The sequence below is a fragment of the Pleurodeles waltl genome, chromosome 1_2, assembly GCF_031143425.1.
Source record: "Pleurodeles waltl isolate 20211129_DDA chromosome 1_2, aPleWal1.hap1.20221129, whole genome shotgun sequence".
Lineage (NCBI taxonomy): Eukaryota > Metazoa > Chordata > Amphibia > Caudata > Salamandridae > Pleurodeles > Pleurodeles waltl.
Window position 1 is genome coordinate 600858885 of NC_090437.1, and position 23297 is coordinate 600882181.

The 23297-nt window shown below is 44.9% G+C and overlaps 1 protein-coding gene across 2 annotated transcripts in view; it reads right to left on the reverse strand.

The window, feature by feature from the left end:
• The window catches only part of INTU (inturned planar cell polarity protein), a 361378-nt gene that overhangs the window by 297569 nt on the left and 40512 nt on the right, over positions 1-23297 (reverse strand). Inside the window, exon 1 of one of the 2 annotated variants that reach the window (XM_069242349.1) lies at positions 864-1075. The exons of the other annotated variant lie outside the window; for it this stretch is intronic. Within the exon in view, the coding sequence (XP_069098450.1) occupies positions 864-958 (95 nt within the window). The 5' untranslated portion in view covers positions 959-1075. Of the gene's footprint in view, positions 1-863; positions 1076-23297 lie in introns of those variants that run through there. 2 annotated transcript variants of the gene reach the window in all.

Sequence of the window (23297 nt, forward strand, 5' to 3'; positions counted from 1 at the left end):
TGTTATTCATAGAAGATGCTTATGGTTAAAAAAATGCCTCCTACTTAGAACCTTACAGCTTCGAAGAAGTACTTGAAATAACTGTTATTTATGTAATACATGGCTAAGGGTTCAAGTCGCAAGCACGCACTGGACTTCGGTGTGCGTTTGTTTACTTGTGTTGTAGCTAAGCAAAGAGGGCAGACCATAGTAGTAGCCCATTCGGAACGTTTCCCTAAACACGCGAAGGCACCCTGCCACGAATAATAGACCTGGGAGTGGGGAGTGGAGAGCGGAGAGCGGCTGAGACGTAACTGTGACATGATCCTCAGTTTCAGAGTCTAACGCGCATATTTAATCGGGCACTCGCGAGATCGCTCGTTATACTCAAATATTAATTAAGTAAAAGGCATGACAGTGGCAAATGGAAGTAGGACCAACGTGTTAGCGTCAAGGGAACTTGGGACAGCCGTTTTCGACTGACATTGGCAACTATAATTCCGTGGGGCTATAAAGCTCTGGCGGTGTTAAGAAAGAGTTCTGAACCAAGCAAGCTGCCCAATGCGCGCAAGCTGCGAGTACCTCATGCTTTGGAAATAGTCTTTTCACAAGGGTGCTTTAAGTCGAGAACGCAAAACAAAACTACGGTTAGCAGGAAAACAAAGCTACGGGTACCAAAAATGCAAAGCTAAAAGTGCAAGTGAACTATTCCAAGATGGAATGATTTGACGGAAGCATCTATTCACCTAACTTGCCCTGTCTAGGTTGGTTGGGGTCCGTCGGCTGCAGGTAAAGGGATCAATGGGACAATGAGCAAGGACTGACTTCAGATGTGGCGTGGGTATTATTAAGTAACGGTGAGAGGAATGAGGTTCTACTCTTACTCAGACTCGCTGCTGCTGTAGCTGCTCCCGCTGTCTGGCGGTTCTTCGGGCTGCAGGCCCCTGACTTGCAGCGTCTCTACCCCCCGTAAAGACATCGCTAGGGCACTCGAGGCAGACCATCCCCCTCTTAACCACTGAGATGTCTCCTGCGTGAAGGACTCTTTGAACTTGCAATTCACAACAGCTTCCAGACCGCGGCCATGTTAGCAACTTCCGGCCTCGACGGGCATCAGGTGACAACCTTTTACGCAAGTCTATTGGTCAGCAAAGCGTCGCCCTGGAAACTGTAGAAGCTTTACATCTCTACTGTAGCACGCAATACAGAGGCAGCTGCCGCTGAGTTCGGGTGCTTTCTGCGCATGTGCCCTCTTGCGATTGTTTTAATGTAGTAATAAGGCGGGAGTCTGTGGCTGCCACATGCGCTCTATTCAGAATAGGGTATTATAGTCACACGACGGTGCACCTGCAGTGGTTCTCAACATTTGAAACACTAGCAATACTAGGTCCCAGCAGCATACATGTCAACAGACCCAATTTCATACATGTTAACATTTCAGAAGAGGAAATGGGACATTTTAGATGAGACACAGTCACAATAAAACAATTTTTGACTTACAAAAATCAAGTCTCCCGCCCAATTCGGGTCTATTGTCATCACACATGGCAACCCTCCAGTTCAAGTGGGAGACTACAGATTTCAAGGCTAGTCTCCCACCTCTTGATTCCTGTATGGAAAAACCTGATTCCTCTGCAGGGGTCTTTGACAATGACTGGTCTTGTGTGACTCAGACTATGCACTGCCAGTACCCCGCTCCTATAGGCCACTGCACAACATTTTTGGCATGCTCTCTCTGCCTGCCATAGCACTTTCTCCTAGCTCCTGACAGATAAAAAAAAATGTACATTTACATTTCTGATATCCAATACTGCGGAAGCACACTTTGAAGTTCTGGACAACAGATCCTATTTAGGCCTCAACAGAAGTCAATGGGAGAAATACATTCTCCGATTTAGTTTTTTAAAAACCTCCAACTGTCCTCAAATTTTGGCATGTATGCAATTGAGGCGGGAGAGTTCCACTTTTTAAGCAAAAATGGCTGTATTTCATCTGTCTCCTACCTGAAATTGTCTTTGTTTAAATATATGTCAGTGAGGAAAATGCATTTCCCCGATTTCTTTTTCAAAATCTCCCACTTTTCACTTGTGAAATGTTGGCATGTATGTAGCAGTAAAATGCCATAGTGGTAGGGTGACCAGATTTTGAGGAGCAAAAACCGGGACAGGTCAGACATAAAAGATGGACTAACAACTTTACACTCACTTTTATATCTGGCATGTCCCGTTTTTTGTGTAGCTGTGTGAATGTGTGCCTATACATGTGTGTATACATATATATATATATAAATATATATATATACACACACATATATATATATATATACACACACACACACATTTTCAAGACTATACATATAAAATTAGCTATGGCTTGACCTCCCACCCTGCATCCCCAACCCACCCCCACCCACCTCTCCCTGCCCCCCCCCCCCCCCACTCCTTCTCTCTGCTGGGAGCAGACAGGGGACTGTGTTGCCTCATAGTAACAGATAAAATACTTTAATTATTGCATACTCTGTAGGCGTCTGTTAAAGGAGAGCATACCTTGAACTTATGCTTCCCTAGATAATCTGACCTTTGTCCGAAAAACTGGGACATTTATGTAATAATTTGACCTTTGTCCCAAAAACCGGGACATTTGTTTAAAATTAAGAGAACCATCGGGACACCGGGACAGTCCTCTAAAAACCGGGACTGTCCGGGGAAATCTGGGATGTCTGGTCACCCTACAAAGCGGTAGATATGCCAGTCTGGCCCTTTGTCTGAGAAGGTTAATGGGTTTGTTGCAGAGATCTTGTGATGCTGTAGGTGAGAAGTCTGATTTTTAGTACGATACCCCAGTGAAGTGGCATCTGTATAAATGTTGCAATATTTACATTTGATTCAATAAATATTTTATCTCTTTTAGCTAATTTAATACCAATTATTAAGTGCCAAAACATTTAATTTGTAATACATACTATGTTAACGGTCAGTATAAGTAAAATTAAAAACATAGCCTACATAAGTACAATGTATAATACATAAAATACATAGAAAATATTGTATTTTCTTCCTTACCAATCTCATCTCTCATATGTTGATTATAGGTCTAGGGTTGACCACAACCTTTTGGTATTTACTAAAGTTAGATATAAAATATAGTTATAGGGTCTTCAGCCAGCCCTCTTTATTCATTGGTCTGATATTTGTCATTCACCTTTTTCTTACACACACTACAGCATACAGCATGGGGCAATGGGTCATCCCACTTCAGTCACTAGCTAACTTCACTGTGAGCACAAGGAGCATATCCCGCACAAAGTACTTCCTTTAGATGCCAGAGACTACTTTGGCAATGTGTATATTCTGTGAGAAAAACATACTTTTTTTCCTTTAGATCTATGAGTGCCAGCAACTTCCTCAAAAATAAAGTTTTTGCAAAAACCATGACAAACAAAATAAGTATTTACAAAGTCAAAAGGCTGATGACCATTCACAGACCTATGGACTTGCCAATGATTGTTTCCTTTGGAAGAATGTTTTCCTTTTTAGAGAGCTTGTAGCATGACATAGTAGGCTGCATTTTTGTTTCCTCTGCTGGGCTGATGTTTCTGGAGGCAAAGTGGGGGCTGAGTCCAACAGGGCTCCATTTACCTCTGACACCTGCACCAAACCAGAATTTGGAGCCAAGAATTTCACATGGGAGGAAATAAGTAATAAATCCCTAAGGCTTGTTGTGTGGGCACCAAAACCCCAATAATCAAGTGTACTCCAATATCTTGATTACCCAAAAATTTACATCATATGGCTCAGCGCCTCACACACTTGATCTTGTAATAAGTCATCACCCTCTACACCATTCAAAATCTTGGCCTCCCAATATACTTCTGTAAAAAATTGTTGTCCAGAGATTTTCATTTTTGATTTGTGTTTTTGGATCATTAGAGAAATCATTTAGCTTGGGTAGACATTGCTGATCCAGGCCTATTTTAAAAATGGTGTATGTGTTGCAGTGATGATGTAATATTTCAGGAACTATAAGACCTATGTACTTAATTTTGGTGTCAAAAGAGGTTTTGGAGATCAAGTAGTCTCATAGAGACAGAAAATAACTCCTCAAAGCAACCCTTACAACATTTTCCAAAACAGTGTTCATAATAAAGGAAGAAGAGACATATATTGAAATTAAACAAATAATAATGTTTTTTAATCATTTTCTGTATACACCAAACAATGTTTATAATCTGAATATGAAAATAAACTGTTTAGACACATTTTCATAGTTCACTGTATTTATTTGTTTTGGCAATTGCTCCTGGCACATTTGCAGAATGCTGAACATTGAGAAGAGCATATCAACAGGGACATCTTTTTGGAGCACAGGTTTTGCAAGTACATGAACGTGTAAGTTCTTTGGAAAGAGGCTTTAGAAATTTCATAGGTTTTAGAACCCCATCAATATCTTCCCAATCAAATTCACACGGATCTTTGTCTACATATGCATGATCCAAAACATTTACACATCTTATGGTCAAGTAGAACACTCTTTCAAGATGTCCACGCACAGAATATGACATCAGTGGAAGGTCACTTAGCGGGACTGATCTCTTGAACTCACTGTACCAAAGATTGGCAACTGTGTGACAGTCAGAACTCGTTCTGCACAATGCACAGTTCAACATAACTGTCAAAGACAATCTGCAGTTCTTGCAAAGTGCACACTATTTCTGATATCTGTAGAACAGTCTGAACGGCCTCTCCGAAGTTTTGCACTGATTAACCCCTTCGCTGCCAGGCCTTTTCCCCCTCCTGTGCCAGGCCTTTTTTTGCCTATTTGGGGCAGTTCGCGCTTAGGCCCTCATAACTTTTTGTCCACATAAGCTAACCAAGCCAAATTTGCGTCCTTTTTTTCCAACATCCTAGGGATTCTAGAGGTACCCACTTTGTGGGTTCCCCTGAAGGAGGCCAAGAAACTGGCCAAAATACAGAGTAAATTTCATTTTTTTCAAAAAAGTGGAAAAAGTGGCTGCAGAAGAAGGCTTGTGGATTTCCCCCTGAAAATGGCATCAACAAAGGGTTTGCAGTGCTAAACTCAGCAGCTTCCCAGCTTTCAGGAACAGGCAGACTTGAACCAGAAAACCCAATTTTTCAACACAATTTTGGCATTTTACTGGGGCATACCCCATTTTTGCAATTTTTTGTGCTTTCAGCCTCCTTCCAGTCAGTGACAGGAATGGGCATGAAACCAATTCTGGATCCCAGAAACCTAAACATTTCTGAAAAGTAGACAAAATTCTGAATTCAGCCAGGGGTCATTTGTGTAGATCCTACAAGGGTTTCCTACAGAAAATAACAACTGAAAAAGAAAAATATTGAAATTGAGGTGAAAAAAACATAAATGTTTCTCTACGTTTTACTCTGTAACTTTTCCCTGCAATGTCAGATTATCGAAAGCAATATACCGTTACGTCTGCTGGACTCCTATGGTTGCGGGGATATATAGGGCTTGTAGGTTCATCAAGAACCCTAGGTACCCAGAGCCAATAAATGAGCTGCACCCTGCAGTGCGTTTTCATTCTATACCGGGTATACAGCGATTCATTTGCTGAAATATAAAGAGTAAAAAATTGCTATCAAGAAAACCTTTGTATTTCCAAAAAGGGCACAAGATAAGGTGTTGAGGAGCAGTGGTTATTTGCACATCTCTGAATTCCGGGGTGACCATACTAGCATGTGAATTACAGGGCATTTCTCAAATAGATGTCTTTTTTACACACTCTCCTATAATTGGAAGGAAAAAATGTAGAGAAACACAAGGGGTAATAACACTTGTTTTGCTAATATATGTTCCCCCAAGTCTCCCGATAAAAATGATACCTCACTTGTGTGGGTAGGCCTAGCGCCCGTGACAGGAAACGCCCCAAAGCGCAACGTGGACACATCCAAATTTTTGGAAGAAAACAGAGGTGTTTTTTGCGAAGTGCCTACCTGTAGATTTTGGCCTCTAGCTCAGCCGGCACCTAGGGAAACCTACCAAACCTGTGCATTTCTGACAACTAGAGACCTAGGGGAATCCAAGATGGGGTGACTTGCGGGGCTCGGACCAGGTTCTGTTACCCAGAATCCTTTGCACACCTCAAAATTTGGCTAAAAAAACACATGTTCCTCAAATTTCTGTGTCAGAAAGTTCTGGAATCTGAGAGGAGCCACAAATTTCCTTCCACCCAGCATTCCCCCAAGTCTCCCGATAAAAATGATACCTCACTTGTGTGGGTAGGCCTAGCGCCCGCAACAGGAAACGCCCCAAAGCGCAACGTGGACACATCCACATGTTTGGAAGAAAACTGAGGTGTTTTTTGCGAAGTGCCTACCTGTAGATTTTGGCCTCTAGCTCACCCGGCACCTAGAGAAACCTACCAAACCTGTGCATTTCTGAAAACTAGAGACCTAGGGGAATACAAGATGGGGTGACTTGCGGGGCTCGGACCAGGTTCTGTTACCCAGAATCCTTTGAAAACCTCAAAATTTGGCTAAAAAAACACATGTTCCTCACATTTCTGTGGCAGAAAGTTCTGGAATCTGAGATGAGCCACAAATTTCCTTCCACCCAGCGTTCCCCAAAGTCTCCCGATAAAAATGATACCTCACTTGTGTGGGTAGGCCTAGCGCCCGCGACAGGAAACGCCCCAAAGCGCAACGTGGACACATCCAAATTTTTGGAAGAAAACAGAGGTGTTTTTTGCGAAGTGCCTACCTGTAGATTTTGGCCTCTAGCTCAGCCGGCACCTAGGGAAACCTACCAAACCTGTGCATTTCTGAAAACTAGAGACCTAGGGGAATCTAAGGAGGGGTGACTTGCGGGGCTCGGACCAGGTTCTGTTACCCAGAATCCTTTGCAAACCTCAAAATTTGGCAAAAAAAACACATGTTCCTCACATTTCTGTGGCAGAAAGTTCTGGAATCTGAGAGGAGCCACAAATTTCCTTCCACCCAGCGTTCCCCCAAGTCTCCCGATAAAAATGATACCTCACTTGTGTGGGTAGGCCTAGCGCCCGCGACAGGAAACGCCCCAAAGCGCAACGTGGACACATCCAAATGTTTGGAAGAAAACAGAGGTGATTTTTGCGAAGTGCCTACCTGTAGATTTTGGCCTCTAGCTCAGCCGGCACCTAGGGAAACCTACCAAACCTGTGCATTTCTGAAAACTAGAGACCTAGGGGAATCCAAGATGGGGTGACTTGCGGGGCTCGGACCAGGTTCTGTTACCCAGAATCCTTTGCAAACCTCAAAATTTGGCTAAAAAAACACATGTTCCTCACATTTCTGTGGCAGAAAGTTCTGGAATCTGAGAGGAGCCACAAATTTCCTTCCACCCAGCGTTCCCCCAAGTCTCCCGATAAAAATTATACCTCACTTGTGTGGGTAGGACTAGGGCCCACGAAAGGAAAGGGCCCAAAACACAACGTGGACACATCACATTTTTTTATAAAAAGCAGTGCCTACCTGTGGATTTTGGCCTGTAGCTCAGCCAGCACCTGGGGAAACCTAGCAAACCAGCGCATTTTTGAAAACTAGAAACCCAGGGGAATCCAAGATGGGGTGACTTGCGGGGCTCTGACCAGGTTATGTTACCCAGAATCCTTTGCAAACATCAAAATTTGGCCCAAAAAACACTTTTTCCTCTCATTTCGGTGACAGAAAGTTCTGGAATCTGAGAGGAGCCACAAATTTCCTTCCACCCAGCGTTCCCCTAAGTCTCTCGATAAACATGGTACCTCACTTCTGTGGGTAGGCCTAGCACCCACGAAAGGAAATGGCCCAAAACACAACGTGGACACAACATATTTTTTCACAGAAAACAGAGGTGTTTTTTGCAAGGTGCCTACCTGTGGAGTTTGGCCTGTAGCTCAGCTGGACCCAGGGGGGGGGGCAGAAATGGCCTAAATACAATTTGCCCCCCAGTGGAGCGACCCTTGCCTGATGGGTCGCTCCCCATCTCGCAAAAAACAAAAAAACAAAAAAAAAAATCCCCTGGCGCCTAGAGGTTTCTGCCCCCCCGGGGGCAGATCGGCCTAATAATAGGCCGATCTGCCCCCAGGGGGGGCAGAAATGGCCTGAAATAAATTTGCCCCCCTAACACCCACCCCCCACCCCGGGAGAGACCCTTGCCTACGGGGTCGCTCCCCCTGCGTGACATTGGTGCCAAAAAACAAATCCCAGGTGCCTAGTCCTTTCTGCCACCTTAGGGGCAGATTGACCTAAAATCGGCCAATCTGCCCCCAAGGGGGCAGAAATGGCCTAAATACAATTTGCCCCCCAGGGCAGCGACCCTTGCCTGATGGGTCGCACCCCATCTCTAAAAAAACAAACAAACAAAAAAAAAAACCACAAATTTTTTTTTACCCTGGCGCCTAGAGGTTTCTGCCCCCTCTGGGGGCAGAAATGGCCTAAAATAAATTTGCCCCCAAGACCCCCCCACCCCCCCCCCTGCAGCGACCCTTGCCTACGGGGTCGCTCCCCCTGCGTGACATTGGCACCAAAAAACAAATCCCCGGTGCCTAGTGGTTTCTGCCCCCTGGGGGGCAGATTGACCTAAACTCTGCCAATCTGCCCCCAGGGGGACAGAAATGGTCTAAATACAATTTGCCCCCCTGGGGAGCGACCCTTGCCTGATGGGTCGCTCCCCATCTCTAAAAAAACAAACAAACAAAAAAAGAAAACAGAAAAAAAAAATTTGCCCTGGCGCCTTGAAATGGCCTAAAATAAATTTGCCCCCCTAGGGAGCGACCCTTGCCTAAGGGGTCGCTCCCCTTGTGTGAAATTCACGCAAAGAAAAAACTCCCTGGTGTCTAGTGGTTTCTGCCCCCCTTGGGGGCAGATTGGCCTCATCAAAATAGGCCAATCTGCCCCCAAGGGGGGCAGAAATGGCCTAAATATATTTTTCCCCCGAGGGGAGCGACCCTTGCCTAAGGGGTCGCTCCCCACCTAAAAAAATAAAATGAAACATAAAAAAAAAAAAAAAAAAATTGTTGGAAGATCATGCAACAGAATGTCCTTGATAAATTAATTCCTTTCTTTTGCTACATCCATCTCTCTGTGTGCTTGCGAAACTTGTTTTTTTGTAACCTGTTTTGTAGTGGCTGTTTGGACAAAACTCTTGCTATGGCAATTAAAGCGTGGGATTTACCTTTAGTAATTATGACAAGCAGCTTTTTCTCTTTCAATACAAATCTCTCCTGATTCAGTACTGTGTATAGATTCTATCAATGTTCCTGGACATCTAGTAGATGTGTCTTTATATCATTATCCACATATTGTTTGGTCACAAAGTTGTGTAGTTGAACAGGCTCAGTCATTTCAAAGGGGTTTCTTTCTTGCTGTATAAAATGAAAAAGGCTGTCAACATGCTTATTAAAATATTTCCCTCTCTTTCCCACAAGTTCGTGGTGAGGAACAGTTTCACTATTGTCCATTAATTTTGAACTTGTCATCTCTTTGAAAACATTGCAAATAGAAAGGACTTCATGGTAAACTAGCTGCCATTGAGCAACATATTCACTTTTACGTGTCTGACCAACAATTACCTCAGAGCTTTTCTGTGATCTCTAGGTCGTCTGTTCCAGTTTCAGACCTGGAGCCACAGCATTGAATCTTCCCTCTCTGTTTTTCACCACAAAATGTCTTTGGATTAATTTTCTGTAGAGGTACAGTTTTTTAACCTCTAGTTTCTTCACTCGTTCCAAATACAAGGACCCATGTCTCAGGTAGTTTATTAAATCAAATTCACGAAACACAGTAATCAGTGACTCCACAGTCTTCATGTGCAGCTCACAATCACCTTCCCGATCAGCATGTACCAAGTTTTTCACTAGAGCTAGCATATGTAAAACATTTCCCCAGTACTTGCAAAGTTTCGATTTTTCTTCAGTTTCTTTGACAAACTCTACGAACTTAGTAGAGAACTTTTTATTTTGAACTGAGTGTATTGAACATTGCCTGGCTTTGCATTATGTCATTTGAATGAAGTGCACCCTGTGCCTTGTTCACTTCTGAGATAAGATATGCAAAACCTTCAGCCCATGGAGGAACTGGCTTTTCTTCATCCTTCAGTTCGCACTGAATAAGCAATACAATAAATTCAGATAAATCAGCTTCATGGACCACAGCATCAGGTAGAAGAAGATCCATGTCCTCAGCCACATTTAAACTTTCTGGTAGACTGGGATGCATTGATGGCTTGTAATGATTTTGCACATGTTGGCAAGGCAGTTGGGATATACGTTTGCAGCTCAGAACTGACAGAGCTTGTTTTCCAGCAGCTACTTCATCAATACAGTTTTGAAAAAGCATGGCAGTTTATGTGTGATGGATGTTCCAGACAAAGAAGAACTGTCTTTAAAATCAAAATTATCAACTGCAGCAATTGTAAATCCTTTCCTGGTAAAGTGACTTGGAAGTGGTGTGCTGTCAGATTCACAAGATTTTACAGCATGAGCTGCTAACAACTTCCTGCTCCGTACTATGTCATTATAACTTGTTGATATACCAATCCTATTAATTAAAGTGATTAGCCTCTCTACTTTTGCACTTGTCATAGATTGCGTGGGCAGTCATCCTGAGTAGCAGAGTTTTCCTTTTGCTGCGATGTAATTAATAAAACATGATTTGGAAAAGACAGTACATTCACACAGCATAAGCCTGTTGGTTCATGGGCTTGTGTTCCACTTCATCGCTTATATCTTTAAAGCCATCATCAATGTTGTCAGCTTCTGTTCTGAACTCAAGAGCTTTAGTTTATAACAGTTTTGCTTTACTGGTATTAAACAATGATGCAAAAAAAGGTAAGACAACATCAGGCATTCTTGTCGACTCCATGATTGGTGGAGCTCTGGGTCATCACAAAATTTGTCATTAAGTCCAAACTCTAAATCTTTCAGGACATTTCATAAAATGGTCCCTGCTGATTGCACTTCATCCCATGTTCTTATTTTGGCAGCAAGAACTTCAGGAGTCAAATCAGCTGAGAACACCATAAGTGGCTCATTCTTTTTGTTAGACTGACAACAACAAATTCTGTCATTGTACATTCTCACCAAAAAAATAGTAATTTCATTATTATGGATAAATACAGTTTCATGGGGGGCGTGTCCCGGGCCCCCAAGATGGCAGATGCGTAAGAGCGTGGCTCCGCTAGGGCCTATACTTTATCCTTAACATCCATAACCCTCCAGGAGCTGGAGGTGGCCTACAACGGTGTGGGGACGATGGGGACCCCTGGCGCAGGTGACCGAGGCTGTTTTCGGGCTCTCCGGAGCCGGGCTGTGCGCGCCGGGAGCGGAGTGGCAGACGATTGTGACACACCGCTTCGAGTAGCGGATTGCAGGCGAGAAGGTGCCTGGTTCCCAAGTGAGACGAGTGGCGGTGGCAGGAGCACCTTGGTAACTGAGGGGGTGCGGTGTCCCGCGAGGTGACACAATGAGCAGGATACCGCGGGATCGGGCCTGTGGAGGCAAGGCCCGGCAGCTGGGAAAGTCTGCAACGGCTGTGGCCTGCGGGTGAAACCCACCAGAAGCTGAGAGTGAGCTTCGAGTGAGCCGACTCCGCTGGCGAGGTATGAAGCGGCTGATTTCCCAGTGGCTGAGGGAGCGTGCAGCTGAGTGAGCGGAGAGCTCTTTGGGCGGCAGCATAGCAGAGAGAGCCGGCAGCAAGTTGAGGGGCCTAGTCGTGGAGATTGGTGCTGGCAGTCCTTGGTGGCATATAACGAGAGGTGCCCAAGGGGCAGGGCCTACCTGGCGATAAGAGCCAGAGTGAACCAGACAGCAGAAGATACGGCAACAAAGGTAGTGGCTGGGAGACGGGGTCCCGGCGAGGACCGGACACCACAAGATCTCTTTTCGGGAATCGGACAACAGGGACACATGTGTTACCTATATGAATGAATGGAGAGAATGGAGAAGGAGGTGTCAGAGGCCTGCCCAAGTGGCCAATTGTGTTGATTCAGTGTGAGGAGAGGGACTGAGGGCGAGCTGAAAAGGATAGCTGGCTGAACCGCGAGTCCGGAACATACTGGTAGCAGTGGGGAGGGCGTCACTCACCCCAACGTATCGGATGAGCTCCAAGGGCAGGAAAAAAAGTAAAGTGCAAGCCCTTAAGTGTGAGGGAGACCCGACTGGAGGAGCCATGGCTGATCCGGTGGCCCCGCACTTACAGGCAACGCTGGACGAGATGCTGGGGGCAATAGAAGACACTAAGGTGACTCTCCAGCAGGGCATTGGCCAGGTCTCGGTGGAGGTGAGTTTGCTCAGGGCAGACCACCAGAAATTAGCTGACAGGGTCCAGGTGGCCGAGGCGGCTCTAGCAGAACTCTCACCGGCACAGCGGGAGCTTGGGGCCACAGTTCGCCAGCTCACAGAACGTGAACAACGTCTGGAACGCAGGGCAGAAGACGCCGAAGGTCGCAATCGCAGAGACAATGTGCGAATCATAGGCCTACCGGAAGGTGCTGAGGGAGAGGGCAAGTTGGCTTTCCTGGAAGGATGGCTAAGGACAGATGTGGCTCCGGAGCTCCTTACCCCTTTTTTTGCATTGGAGCGTGCGCACCGTGTGCCGGCAAGGGCACTGGCACCGGGAAGACCCCGACGAGTGTTTGTGGCCAAGTTACTGCATTACCGAGATAGGAACATGCTGCTGCGGAGAGAGGCTAGACCCTTTAGGGTTGCAAACGGAACAGTAACATTATTCCCAGATTTTACAGCGGAGGTACAAAACAAACAAGCCTCTTACATAGCAGTGAAGAGAGCACTCCGGGACAAAGGGATTCAATACTCCCTCCTGTTTCCAGCCAGGTTAAGGGTGATCACTGAGGATCATACCACCTTTTTTTAGACTTCAGATGAGGCGTGGCAATGGTTAGAGCTGCATAAGGCCGGGGGGAGTACAACTGGCAGAGTGGAGCGAGTAGGGCGCCGGAGCTGCAGGAGGCCAGGGAGACTGCGATGCAAGCCCTGATTGAGAGCGAGGCCCACCCAGGCTCAAAAAGAATCAGCCAAGAAAGCAGCTCTAGAGGCCGTGGCTTTGTTACAGTGCAGAGATTCTTCAATGGAGACCAGTGGAAGGGATTCCAACCGAGCATCAGAATCATCAAAAGAGGACTCTTGTAGCCCGGATGGGGCTCCCTATCTGACCCCCCAAACTGCCAACAACTTGGGTTGAGTTTGTATAGGCTACCCCAGCCCAGTGATGGGGGCTTTGAATTGAATTGGGGTCCTGTTGGCTGCAGAACCTCCCCCCCCCGGATTCTCAACCACGGAGGCATGTACGGCGAGAATGCAGAATGACATATTGTTTTAGTTGTGCATTTAAACCATTAAATGGGCAGCCTACTGTTGGAGCGGTGCCCTGGGGAAAGGGAGTTGGGGTTTGTAGTTTCATGTTGTGTGTTAAGCGCTGGAGATTGTGCAGTTTTGTCTTGAAGCAGATGCTGGCTGTGGGGAGGGGGAGACGGGGACCTGCGGTAGTGGATGCATGCAGGAGTGGGAGGTCTCTCCTAACACAACGTATATAAAATGGCAGACTATAATCTGTTAACTTGGAATATTAGGGGGATGGGGACGCCGGCCAGAAGACAGAGTCTTGACTTACTTGAAGAGGAGAGGAGTACACATTGCATTATTGCAGGAAACCCATCTTAATTCCAGTGAAGTTGACAAATAGATGGAGTGGACAGGTATTTGCCACTAGGTACTCAACCTTTGCACAAGGCGCGCTAGTATGGGTAAGAGCAGGGGTCCCGTTCGAGCAAACATCTGTTGACATTGACCAAGAGGGCACGTTTGTGGTTGTTGAAGGTAGACTACATGGTAAACAGGTGGTGCTAAGCTGTATATATGTCCCCAATCAGGACCAGGTGCCTTTCTTGCGGCGCCTCTCAGGCCGCCTCACCAGGCAGCTGGGGGGCCAATTAGTAGTTGGAGGGGATTTTAATTGTGTCCTTGACACTGAGCTGGACCGGTCCCTTCCTCCATTAACTGGGGCACTAACATTCAAATTGGCTAAAGGGTTGAGGGACTAGATGACTCACTGGGGACTGGAGGATGTGTGGTGAAATCAGCACCCAGGGGAGAGGGATTACTCCTACTACTCGGGTTTGCACCAGGTGCATACCAGAATAGATAAGAGTGGTGTGCACTGAGGAATTAGTATGCGAAATAACGCATTCAGAGTACCTGGGATGCACCCTCTCAGACCACAGACCGCTACTTATTACCTGGCACTGTGCGGAGATTAGATCACCTATCCCGATGTGGAGACATAGGCTGGGAGCTTTAGAGGATCCACCCTATAGGGAAGCACTCAGAGCCCATCTACTGGAGCAAATTTGTGTCAATAAAGGGTCCACAGATGCCAGGTAGGTGGAATGGGAGGCCCTTAAAGTGGTGACCCGGGGACATTGCATGGGACAGACAGTGGGAATCACACGGACACTGGAACGTGAGCTTGTCAGCCTAGAAAGGATAATACACAAGGCGGAGAATTCAGAGGGCAGGGACCAGACAACATGGAATAGGCTCCTTGAGGCGAGAGCATCATACAATTTAGCTGAAAATCAGTTGAGGCACCACAGTTACCGGAGGTATTAGGCAGCCATACACGCGGAGGAGGGCAGATCGGGCAGGATGCTGGCATGGCTGGTGAGGCCTCAGGGGGGAGGTGCCCCAATCATGAACGTATGTAATACAGTAGGAGTCCGTGTACATGGGCCGGCTGAAATTAATAATGCATTTTTGGATTACTATAAAACTATGTACAGAAAACTAGTAACAGCCTTACCTGAGGCATTGGGAGTTCATTTGGACTCGTTGCCCCCACTAGAGGAAGGACAGCTATAGCACATGGAATTTTATAAGACATACTCGGATATCCTGTCGCCCATGTTAGTCGAGCTCTACGCAGAGGCGCTGTGGTTGGGTATGTTAACTGAGACAATGAGAGAGGCATTGGTAGTTCCCCTGCCCAAGACTGAGGAGCGTGAGGCGCCAGTGACTGCCTTTAGGCCACTTTCTATGCTGAATTGCGACTTTAAGATACTAAGTAAGATCCTGGCTAGTAGACTGGTGCAACATATCCCCTCCCTGGTCCATGAGGATCAAAATGGTTTTATACCGGCACGATCCACATCCCTCAATCTTAGGTGTTTGTTTGCCCTCCTACATATGCCGAGCACCGAGAGCCCGCCCAGAGCAGTGTGTCTCTCAGTGGATTTGGAGAAAGCGTTTGATTCTGTAAGGTGGGATTACCTTAGAGCAGTGATGCTTCGGATGGGCCTGGGCTAAGGGTGGGTGCGGTGGGTTGATCTGCTGTACAGTGAACCAATGGCGCGGGTGCGGACGGGCCGAATGGTGTCGGCTGTCTATCCTATATTCAGAGGGACTAGACAGGGATGTCCGTTATCTCCTCTGCTGTTTGCACTGGCTGTTGAGCCCTTAGCAGCTAGGTTTCGGGCGGAGGACCGGGGCAGAGGATTGATGTGGGGTCAAGTTGAGCATAACATTTCACTCTATGCGGATGACATATTAATATACCTGAGGAAGGGTGAAACTGGGATTCCATGGGCACTTGAGTTGCTGGAGGGGTTTGCCGGTCACTCAGGTCTTAGGCTCAATAGGAATAAGACTAACGTCTTCCCGTGGGGGGCGGGCGATCCGCGGCCACTATCCTGTCCGGAAGATATTGGATGGGCGCCCAGTACTTTTAAATATCTGGGGGTAAGGGTGTTCCATGATCTAGGGGACCTTCGGGATGGTAACCTGGGTAGGACTCTGCACTCTTTGAGGTCTTCAGTGGCGTTTTGGCACTCTCTTAAATTATCCACAATGGCGTGGATCTCCCTCTCAAAAATGATCATGTTACCCCGTCTGCTATATCATTTCCCGGTAACGATCCCGGCGAGTTGGTTCAGGGAACTGAATACATTGCTTTGAGAGCTTATATGGGATGAGGGCCGTAGGCGAACCGCCTTCTCTGTCTTATGTCAACCTGTTGAAGAGAGCAGCCACGGGGTTCCAGAATTCGAGCTCTATTATTTATCGTGCCAACTACAATGGATGGCTAGATGGTTTATAGGGGAAGGACGACTAGACGGGGTGACTTCCGGAGAAGATATTGGGGGAACCTGATATTGGCACGAGTGCTTAATAACCGGGTATCACTACCGGCGAGAAATGTCTTGTTGACGGTGACCTCTGCATGTTGGAGGAGGTGCTTGAGATGCATGGGAATGAAGTCAGCTTATTCACCGGCGCTGTCCTTGGCTGCGCTGCCCCAGGGCACCCCATGGAAGGTATTACCAAGAGCTCAAGTTGGGGCCTGGACACGGTGGGAGTAGAGACCGTGGGAGACTTTTTTAGGGAAGGTGTGATGAGGTCCTTCATTAATATGGAGGAGGAAAGTGGAATCCCGAGGGGTCAATTCCTCCTATACCAAGCACTGACATTAAGGAACATTGGCACGCTGTGAACGCTGAGCCAGAGGTTCATACAATTCTTCACCTTTTACTGACATTGGGGGGAGATACTCACCTCATTACTAAATTGTATAGAGCCCACTGTGTGGGAACACTTGGATCCCTTCAAGAACTTAGGGCAAGATGGGAGACAACACTGGGTAGAAGCCTGACAGATGCAGAGTGGCAGAGGGTGCTGGCACATCCCCGTAGGGTATCACCCAACACCCGCCTACAGTACATCCAGTACAATTATGTCCATAGAACATACATTACACAGCACAGGATACAGGTGATATACGCGGGAGACCCCCGGGCATGTCCCAGATGCGGGGCTTTAGATGCGGTCCTAGATCACATGTTGTGGCACTGTTCTGAGATTCAGAAAGGCTGGCGGCGTGTCTTGGGTGACATGGAAGGAGTGTTGGGAGTGAGCATGCAGATGGACCCCTCTGTGTGTCTGCTGGGTCTGAACCTGGGATTGGCCTCCCGGAAAACTAGCAGTAGATTCCTGGACCTGGAGCTATTTAAACGCCGAATCGCTATGCATTGGAAGTCCCCTAGCGGCCCTTCAGTGGTGGTCTGGAGACGCGATGTGTCAAACTGGGCGCAAGCGGAATTGCAGACGCTGAGGCGAGAGGAGGCCCGGGGAGTCCGACAATACCCAATCGCCCCACTCTGGGCTGAATTACTGGAAACCTGGGAGGCACTGATGTTAGAGGGAGGAAATGGATCAGAGAATAGGGAGGGAGTGGTGGATGCAGCCCACCTGGGGCCTAGTATGGACAATACACAGGGCTGAAGTGGACTGGGGGGGAGAGTGGACGGTCACTATAAGAGAAGACTCTAAAAGAGAATAATGTGATACTAAGTAGAGAGCACCTTGAAGATGTGACATTTATAATAACTAGCTGTTGTATAATGTGAAGACATCCACTGGGAATGCCTAGGGGAGGGGCAGTGATGGAAGGGAGCCCACCCCTGGGTAGGGGCCCTGTTTACCCTCGACCACGTGTCAGCACCAGAACTGTCTTACCAGCGCAAAGTTAAACTTCCTAGTTATAATGATATATCAGACATGTTGATATAGTGTTCCAGAGCGGGAGACTTAAAATGGGAGAAAATGATGTGAACTGTTGCAGCAGAGGACAGGAGAATTGTAATGATGTGTAAATTACATATACCAGCATATTAAGAGATGACCTGTACTGCATACCAACTGTAGTGAATTTGAATATAACTGTATTGAGATCTGGATGCTCTGTAACACACCTTGTTGATCCTAAAAAGACTTCTTTTATGAGAAAACTGTCAATAAATATATCTTTAATTTTCAAAGAGTGCAAACTTAAATGAACATTGGCAGTTATGTTGCTGCTAGTAGCTCATTGTACACTCATATTTTCAAATGTATGCACACATGCAGGTCAGGTGGCCATAACAATCTGATGCAAGTACATTCACCTCGCTGTTTAGATCAGCAACTCGGCTGAAAACTTCATCTTGGAAGAAACTAGTTGCAGATAAAAGCATGTTTGCCCTTTCAGACTCACATACTCTATACTTAGTTCTTTCATCAATCTCTTTGGCCTTTGTCCTGGCTACACCACAGAAAACACATTGAAGATCCTCGGCTTTCTGATCAGTTGTTGGAGATGGACAAGGGGTAGCCATCGATCTTCTAAGTGTATGAGCATTGGGTTTGGTTATTCTCGCTTTCTCAAAATACTCAGATTCTTGTTGTGATTCACTGGTCTGTGCTATTTTTTGACAAAAAATTTTCAGGCTTTTTTCCATTGTATACGACTTGTAGCACTTATTGTTACAATGATAAAATATTTGAGCCTCTTAATCCATCTGTTTCAATCTTTTGTGAACATCGACTCGCCATATTTCAGCAGCATCTGGAACTCTCTTCTGTTCAGCCGCAGTTGATGCTAGCTTTTCTTTGGGATTAGTTTGGCATATGACACATTTTTCTTTGTTGAAGGAGTCCGCCGATTTTGTAGTTAGCAACACTCTGTCAGGAGGTAAAGATCCTCTGCTACCACCTGCTTTGCTCATGTTTGCGAATTTTAATCAACAGAAAACCTGAAACAAAAACAATATTAAAATAAATTACCAATATGATGGCTAAAACACATCATTATAGAGCCGCCAGTTTGGAAAATGGCAGAAAAGTTTCTCTGAGGAGTTATTTTCTGTCTCTAAGACGACTTGATCCCCAAAACCTATGTTTTTACACCAAAATGAAATATATATGTTTTATGGTCCCTGAAATATTACACAATCGCGCCAACACATCAACCATTTTAAAAAATGTCGTCCAGAAAAAAACTGGCCCAGATTAGCAATGTCTCCCCAAGCTAAATTACTTTGCTAATGATCCAAAAACACAAATCAAAAATGAAAATCTCTGGACTACAATTTTCTTACGGACGGATGTCAAGGGGCCTGGACTATCAGGCACAATAGAATTACATTAGCAGAGTAATTAGCAACTGGGACCACTGAATAACTGAGTTCCATGTTGAAGGAAAAGTTAAAGGATTTTATTTCAAAATCTCATTAATCAAGTGGTACAGAGTAATTGTTAAATGCCATGAAGCATAACTGCAGAGTAAGTAGTCAGAAATCAGAATGATTCCAAGCCCCACCAATACTGCAAAATCAGTAGAAATATGAATACAGTCTTTGGAGGTTTGGAGGAATAGGAAAATCTTCTAAAATATAATAGTCAGTATCACAAAGGAAACCAAAAGCATCTCTAATAGTAAAGGAGAGTCTCCTATAAATAGGGCAAAGTGCCTGGAGGAACTTGGAAAGTCTCACGACTCACCCTCAAAAACATAGTTTTTTTTACAGATTTTCACAGAATGTATGAGATGAAACTGCAAATTCAGAAAGATGTGGTCCCAGATATCACATTAACCAATTACACATACAAATGTCACAATTTCTAAGGCAATACCTCTCAACCCTCTCTACATGCAAGACCCCAACAGCTCCTGTTGCTGTCCAGAGATGCACTTCACACGTTTGTCTTTTTACTAAATAATAAGCATTTTGAATGAGGAAGTGTCAGGAAGCTACAGTGGAAGAACCTTCAAACTTTATACTTTACAACACACAGAGAAAAGTTTCATTCACAGTACATGAGCTTGAGGAATATAACCAGTTACGTCACAGTATTCTGTGCTCTGCAAAGTCTGCAGAAATCATGTGGAGAAAAGAAAATTGGGGGGCATGATTTGGAGGGGTTATGAGCAGAAGCAGTCAAAATGATTTGTCACACAAGAGTGCATATTAAAAAAACTACTACTATGAAATGGAAGTGCTTTGGGAACACTAATCAGAAGTTTCTCTCAGCAAAAGGCCTAAATTAATTTCTAAAGGAACCTTGTCTCCTCTTTCCCCACTTCAATGCCCAGTTCTCTTCCCTCCAGTATCCCAAATAGAATGTTAGCAATAAACTTCCACTGTCTGAGAAAACAGCCTAACGTCTATCTTGTGCACAAAGTCGTGCTTGGGGAACCTCCATCTTGTGCACAAAGTCATGCTTTTGGTATACAAAATAGATCCCACAGGTCTCCATTTATCTGGGTCACTCACACATACCACTCATGTTCCTCACAAGGTACATACACAAACACCCACAAAATACACTTGGAATGTTAGCGTAGGATCTGAATTTCCACATAGAAGCAGAACTTTATACGTGTGGGTTTATGTCACTCCAGTAACACAGATAAATAGATCTTGTCACAACTTTAGATGCACAAAACACTGTACACTACCACCACCGTCCTATGCACTAAGCCCATGACCGAGACAGTAACCCACTGTGTGTGCAATGAAGACACACTAGGTGTGCTTCCTAAGCCACAGAACAGGTCCAGGACCGCATGCATGTCAAGGGTCAGGGACATGTATCAGATTAGTGTGAGACTAGGGCCCAAAAAAAAACAGGATGCCAGGTACATGCAGTCGGGCACTGCTAGCGCAGGTGTTTTAACATAAATATTAATGAGTGTTCATGTATTCTGAGTAATGGATTTGCGTAGAAAATTTAATAACATAGAAAAATAAGGCACACATTTGAAAATGTGATCACGATGAGTGGCCACCAATGTTCACAAACTATACTTATTAATGGCTTACTAATATGAAATGTTGAGCATATGTTTGATGAATGTATGTCATATTAAGGGTTATGTATTATGTATTAGCTTTATTAATTGTAGGCCTTAACTTAGCGGAGGTCTTGGCCTAGTTGCACGGCCTCATGTCAGGCAGTATTTCTTAATGTTTAATAAAATGGCTGTTCAGAGAATTAAGCTGTGATTTTCCACTGTACTGCCTAAATGTGCTTTTAGCTAAAAGTCTTTCTCATGAGAACCAGTTGCTAGAAGATACTGTTCTTGCTAAATGTAACATTATGAATGTAATGTGTGTAAGACTGACTTTCTCAGGAGAACAATGGAGACACTGACTGGAGTACAAGCTGCAACAATATTTTTACTTGATGAGCCGGATGATGAGGACATTACAAGAGAAGCCAATCAGCGACATGTGAATGAAGTAGTGGTAGAATTCATAGATCTGACGTTTTAGTTTTATTGGACAAAGTGTGAACATGCGATCTCTTGACCAATAGGGACTTGGGAATCCGTTTTAGGGAATTTAACTTAACAGGACTGCACAGAGGGAAGAGAGCCCAAATGCCCATTTTCTTGCTGGCTGAAAGGTCGTAATTTTATTGAGCGTCTTGACAAGAGATGTGCTTAACTTTACTCGTTAAAGACTGCGTTTTCCGAACTTTGATGCTGAATCCTGAATCCTTGCAGACCAGACTGATGTCCTGAGGACGAAGACTGACACTGCTTGCTGATCCATACTGAGGATAGGTATTATAAGATAGAATATTGATTATTATGACTGTTTGCTTTTTCTTTCTGGGTACCAACCACACTATTTTGATAGATCCATTGATGTTTTCTAAATTTGTGTTTGCTAAATTGTTTTGCATGAAGCCCAACATGCTTATGATAATCTGTTGTTAGTTAAGGAATTCTTACTAATGAAAGTCTGCTACAGGGAATAACGGTTGATGTTGTTTCTTTGCTGAATCTAAATGTATGTGATATCGTTGGCACAATTATTCTTGTTATTGATTTGCACTGTAACCTTAGAGTCTGTAATAGTTCAAGCTTTGATTAGATTGCAGTTCTTTCGTTACTTTGGACAGCCATTGGTGTTTCTGTATGTGTATCATTTGATTTTGAGATTATTTTATGTGACATTAGCATTGTTAATATAGGGAAATACATATTTTAACTTTTACTAAAGGTGTGGTTATTCATGACTGAAAGATCATGGTGTGTGACAATTACTGACTCCATTGATTATTAATGCTCTTAATTATCGTTGATTATTTATGTTATTGAGTGATTATTGATCTGCATGTACTGGAGTTATGGTAGGAACATCTTAATTGCGAGTCAAAAGGTTCATCAACCTATTCGCGTCCCCTTGTAAGTTACTTATTAAGGTCTGATGCGCCAACAGCACTCAGGTAGGGTAGCACAACTGTACACTATGCAGGGGGCATTCCTACCCAACAGAGGGGCTTTGGTCTCTTTTGATCAAACTACTGTATATAACTTTGCTTTAATGAAGGGTGGGGTGGTAGCTGAGTTTTTCAGTCCATTAGGGCTTACGCATGGAGAGAAAAAGTCCAGATTGATCCTCTATAGATTTAACTCACTCACTTATATTAGCTCTGATGAGAGTTTGATGCCCCGTGAAATTTCAGTCCTAATTGTAATAAATAACTTTTGGCTGATTGTATGTTTTCCACCCCAGTACGTCCTTTATCTGGTACAGCACACTGACTGGCAATTGCATTGTTTTTCTTATTGTTGGACCTGCCCCTTTTTACAGAGTCAAACATTTTGCCTTCCTCATCCTATTTTTTCTGACCTCTTTTTGTTGGCTCTAGGACTCTGAGCACTTTATCACTGCTGATCAGTGCTAAAGTCCATGTGCTCTCCCTTCTAAATTTGGTATGATTGACTTGCACCTAATTGGTACATTTAATTTACCTGCAAGTCCTTTGTACAGTGGTATCCCTATATCCAGGGCCTGTACTATAAAAATGCTGCTAGTGGGCCTGCAGCACAGCTTGCGCCACCCACAGAAGTAGCCTTTCAAACCTGCCTCAGGCCTGCTACCGTAGGGCCTGCGTGCGCTGTTTACTGACACAAAGACAAGACATCTACATTTATTTGCCAGTCCTGGAATTCCTCTTTTACTACATATAAGTCACCCTTAAGGTAGGGCCTAGCTAGCGCTGTAGGCAGGATGCTGTGTGGGTAAAGGGCAGGACATGTGCCTGGTTGTGTGACCTGTCTAGTTTCAGCCTATCTAGTTTCTCACTGCTGTGAGTGCTGCCTCTCTCATAGGATTGCATTGGAAATGCCCTAACATATGTCTAGGTGGTAATGTCTAATCTATGAGGGTTAGCATAGGCATGATTGGTATGGTTGTAATGACAGTGTGAATTGCTGTTAACTGGTGTAGGTGAATTTTTCATTACCATTATAGAAATTCCACTTTTAGAATGTGGGCATTTATCTGTGCTTATGACTCTGGTGTTTTGCAGCTTGACTCCAATTCACATCTGGGGCAGAGTGACAGCTGGGCTTTGTGCATACCTTTCAGACAGCCTGTACACAAGGAAGGTGGAGTTATCACAGGAATGCATCTGCAAACTGAATGGTCTTCCTCGGCTGGAAGAGGCAGAGGCGGAGCACACCTGCATTTGTATAGGC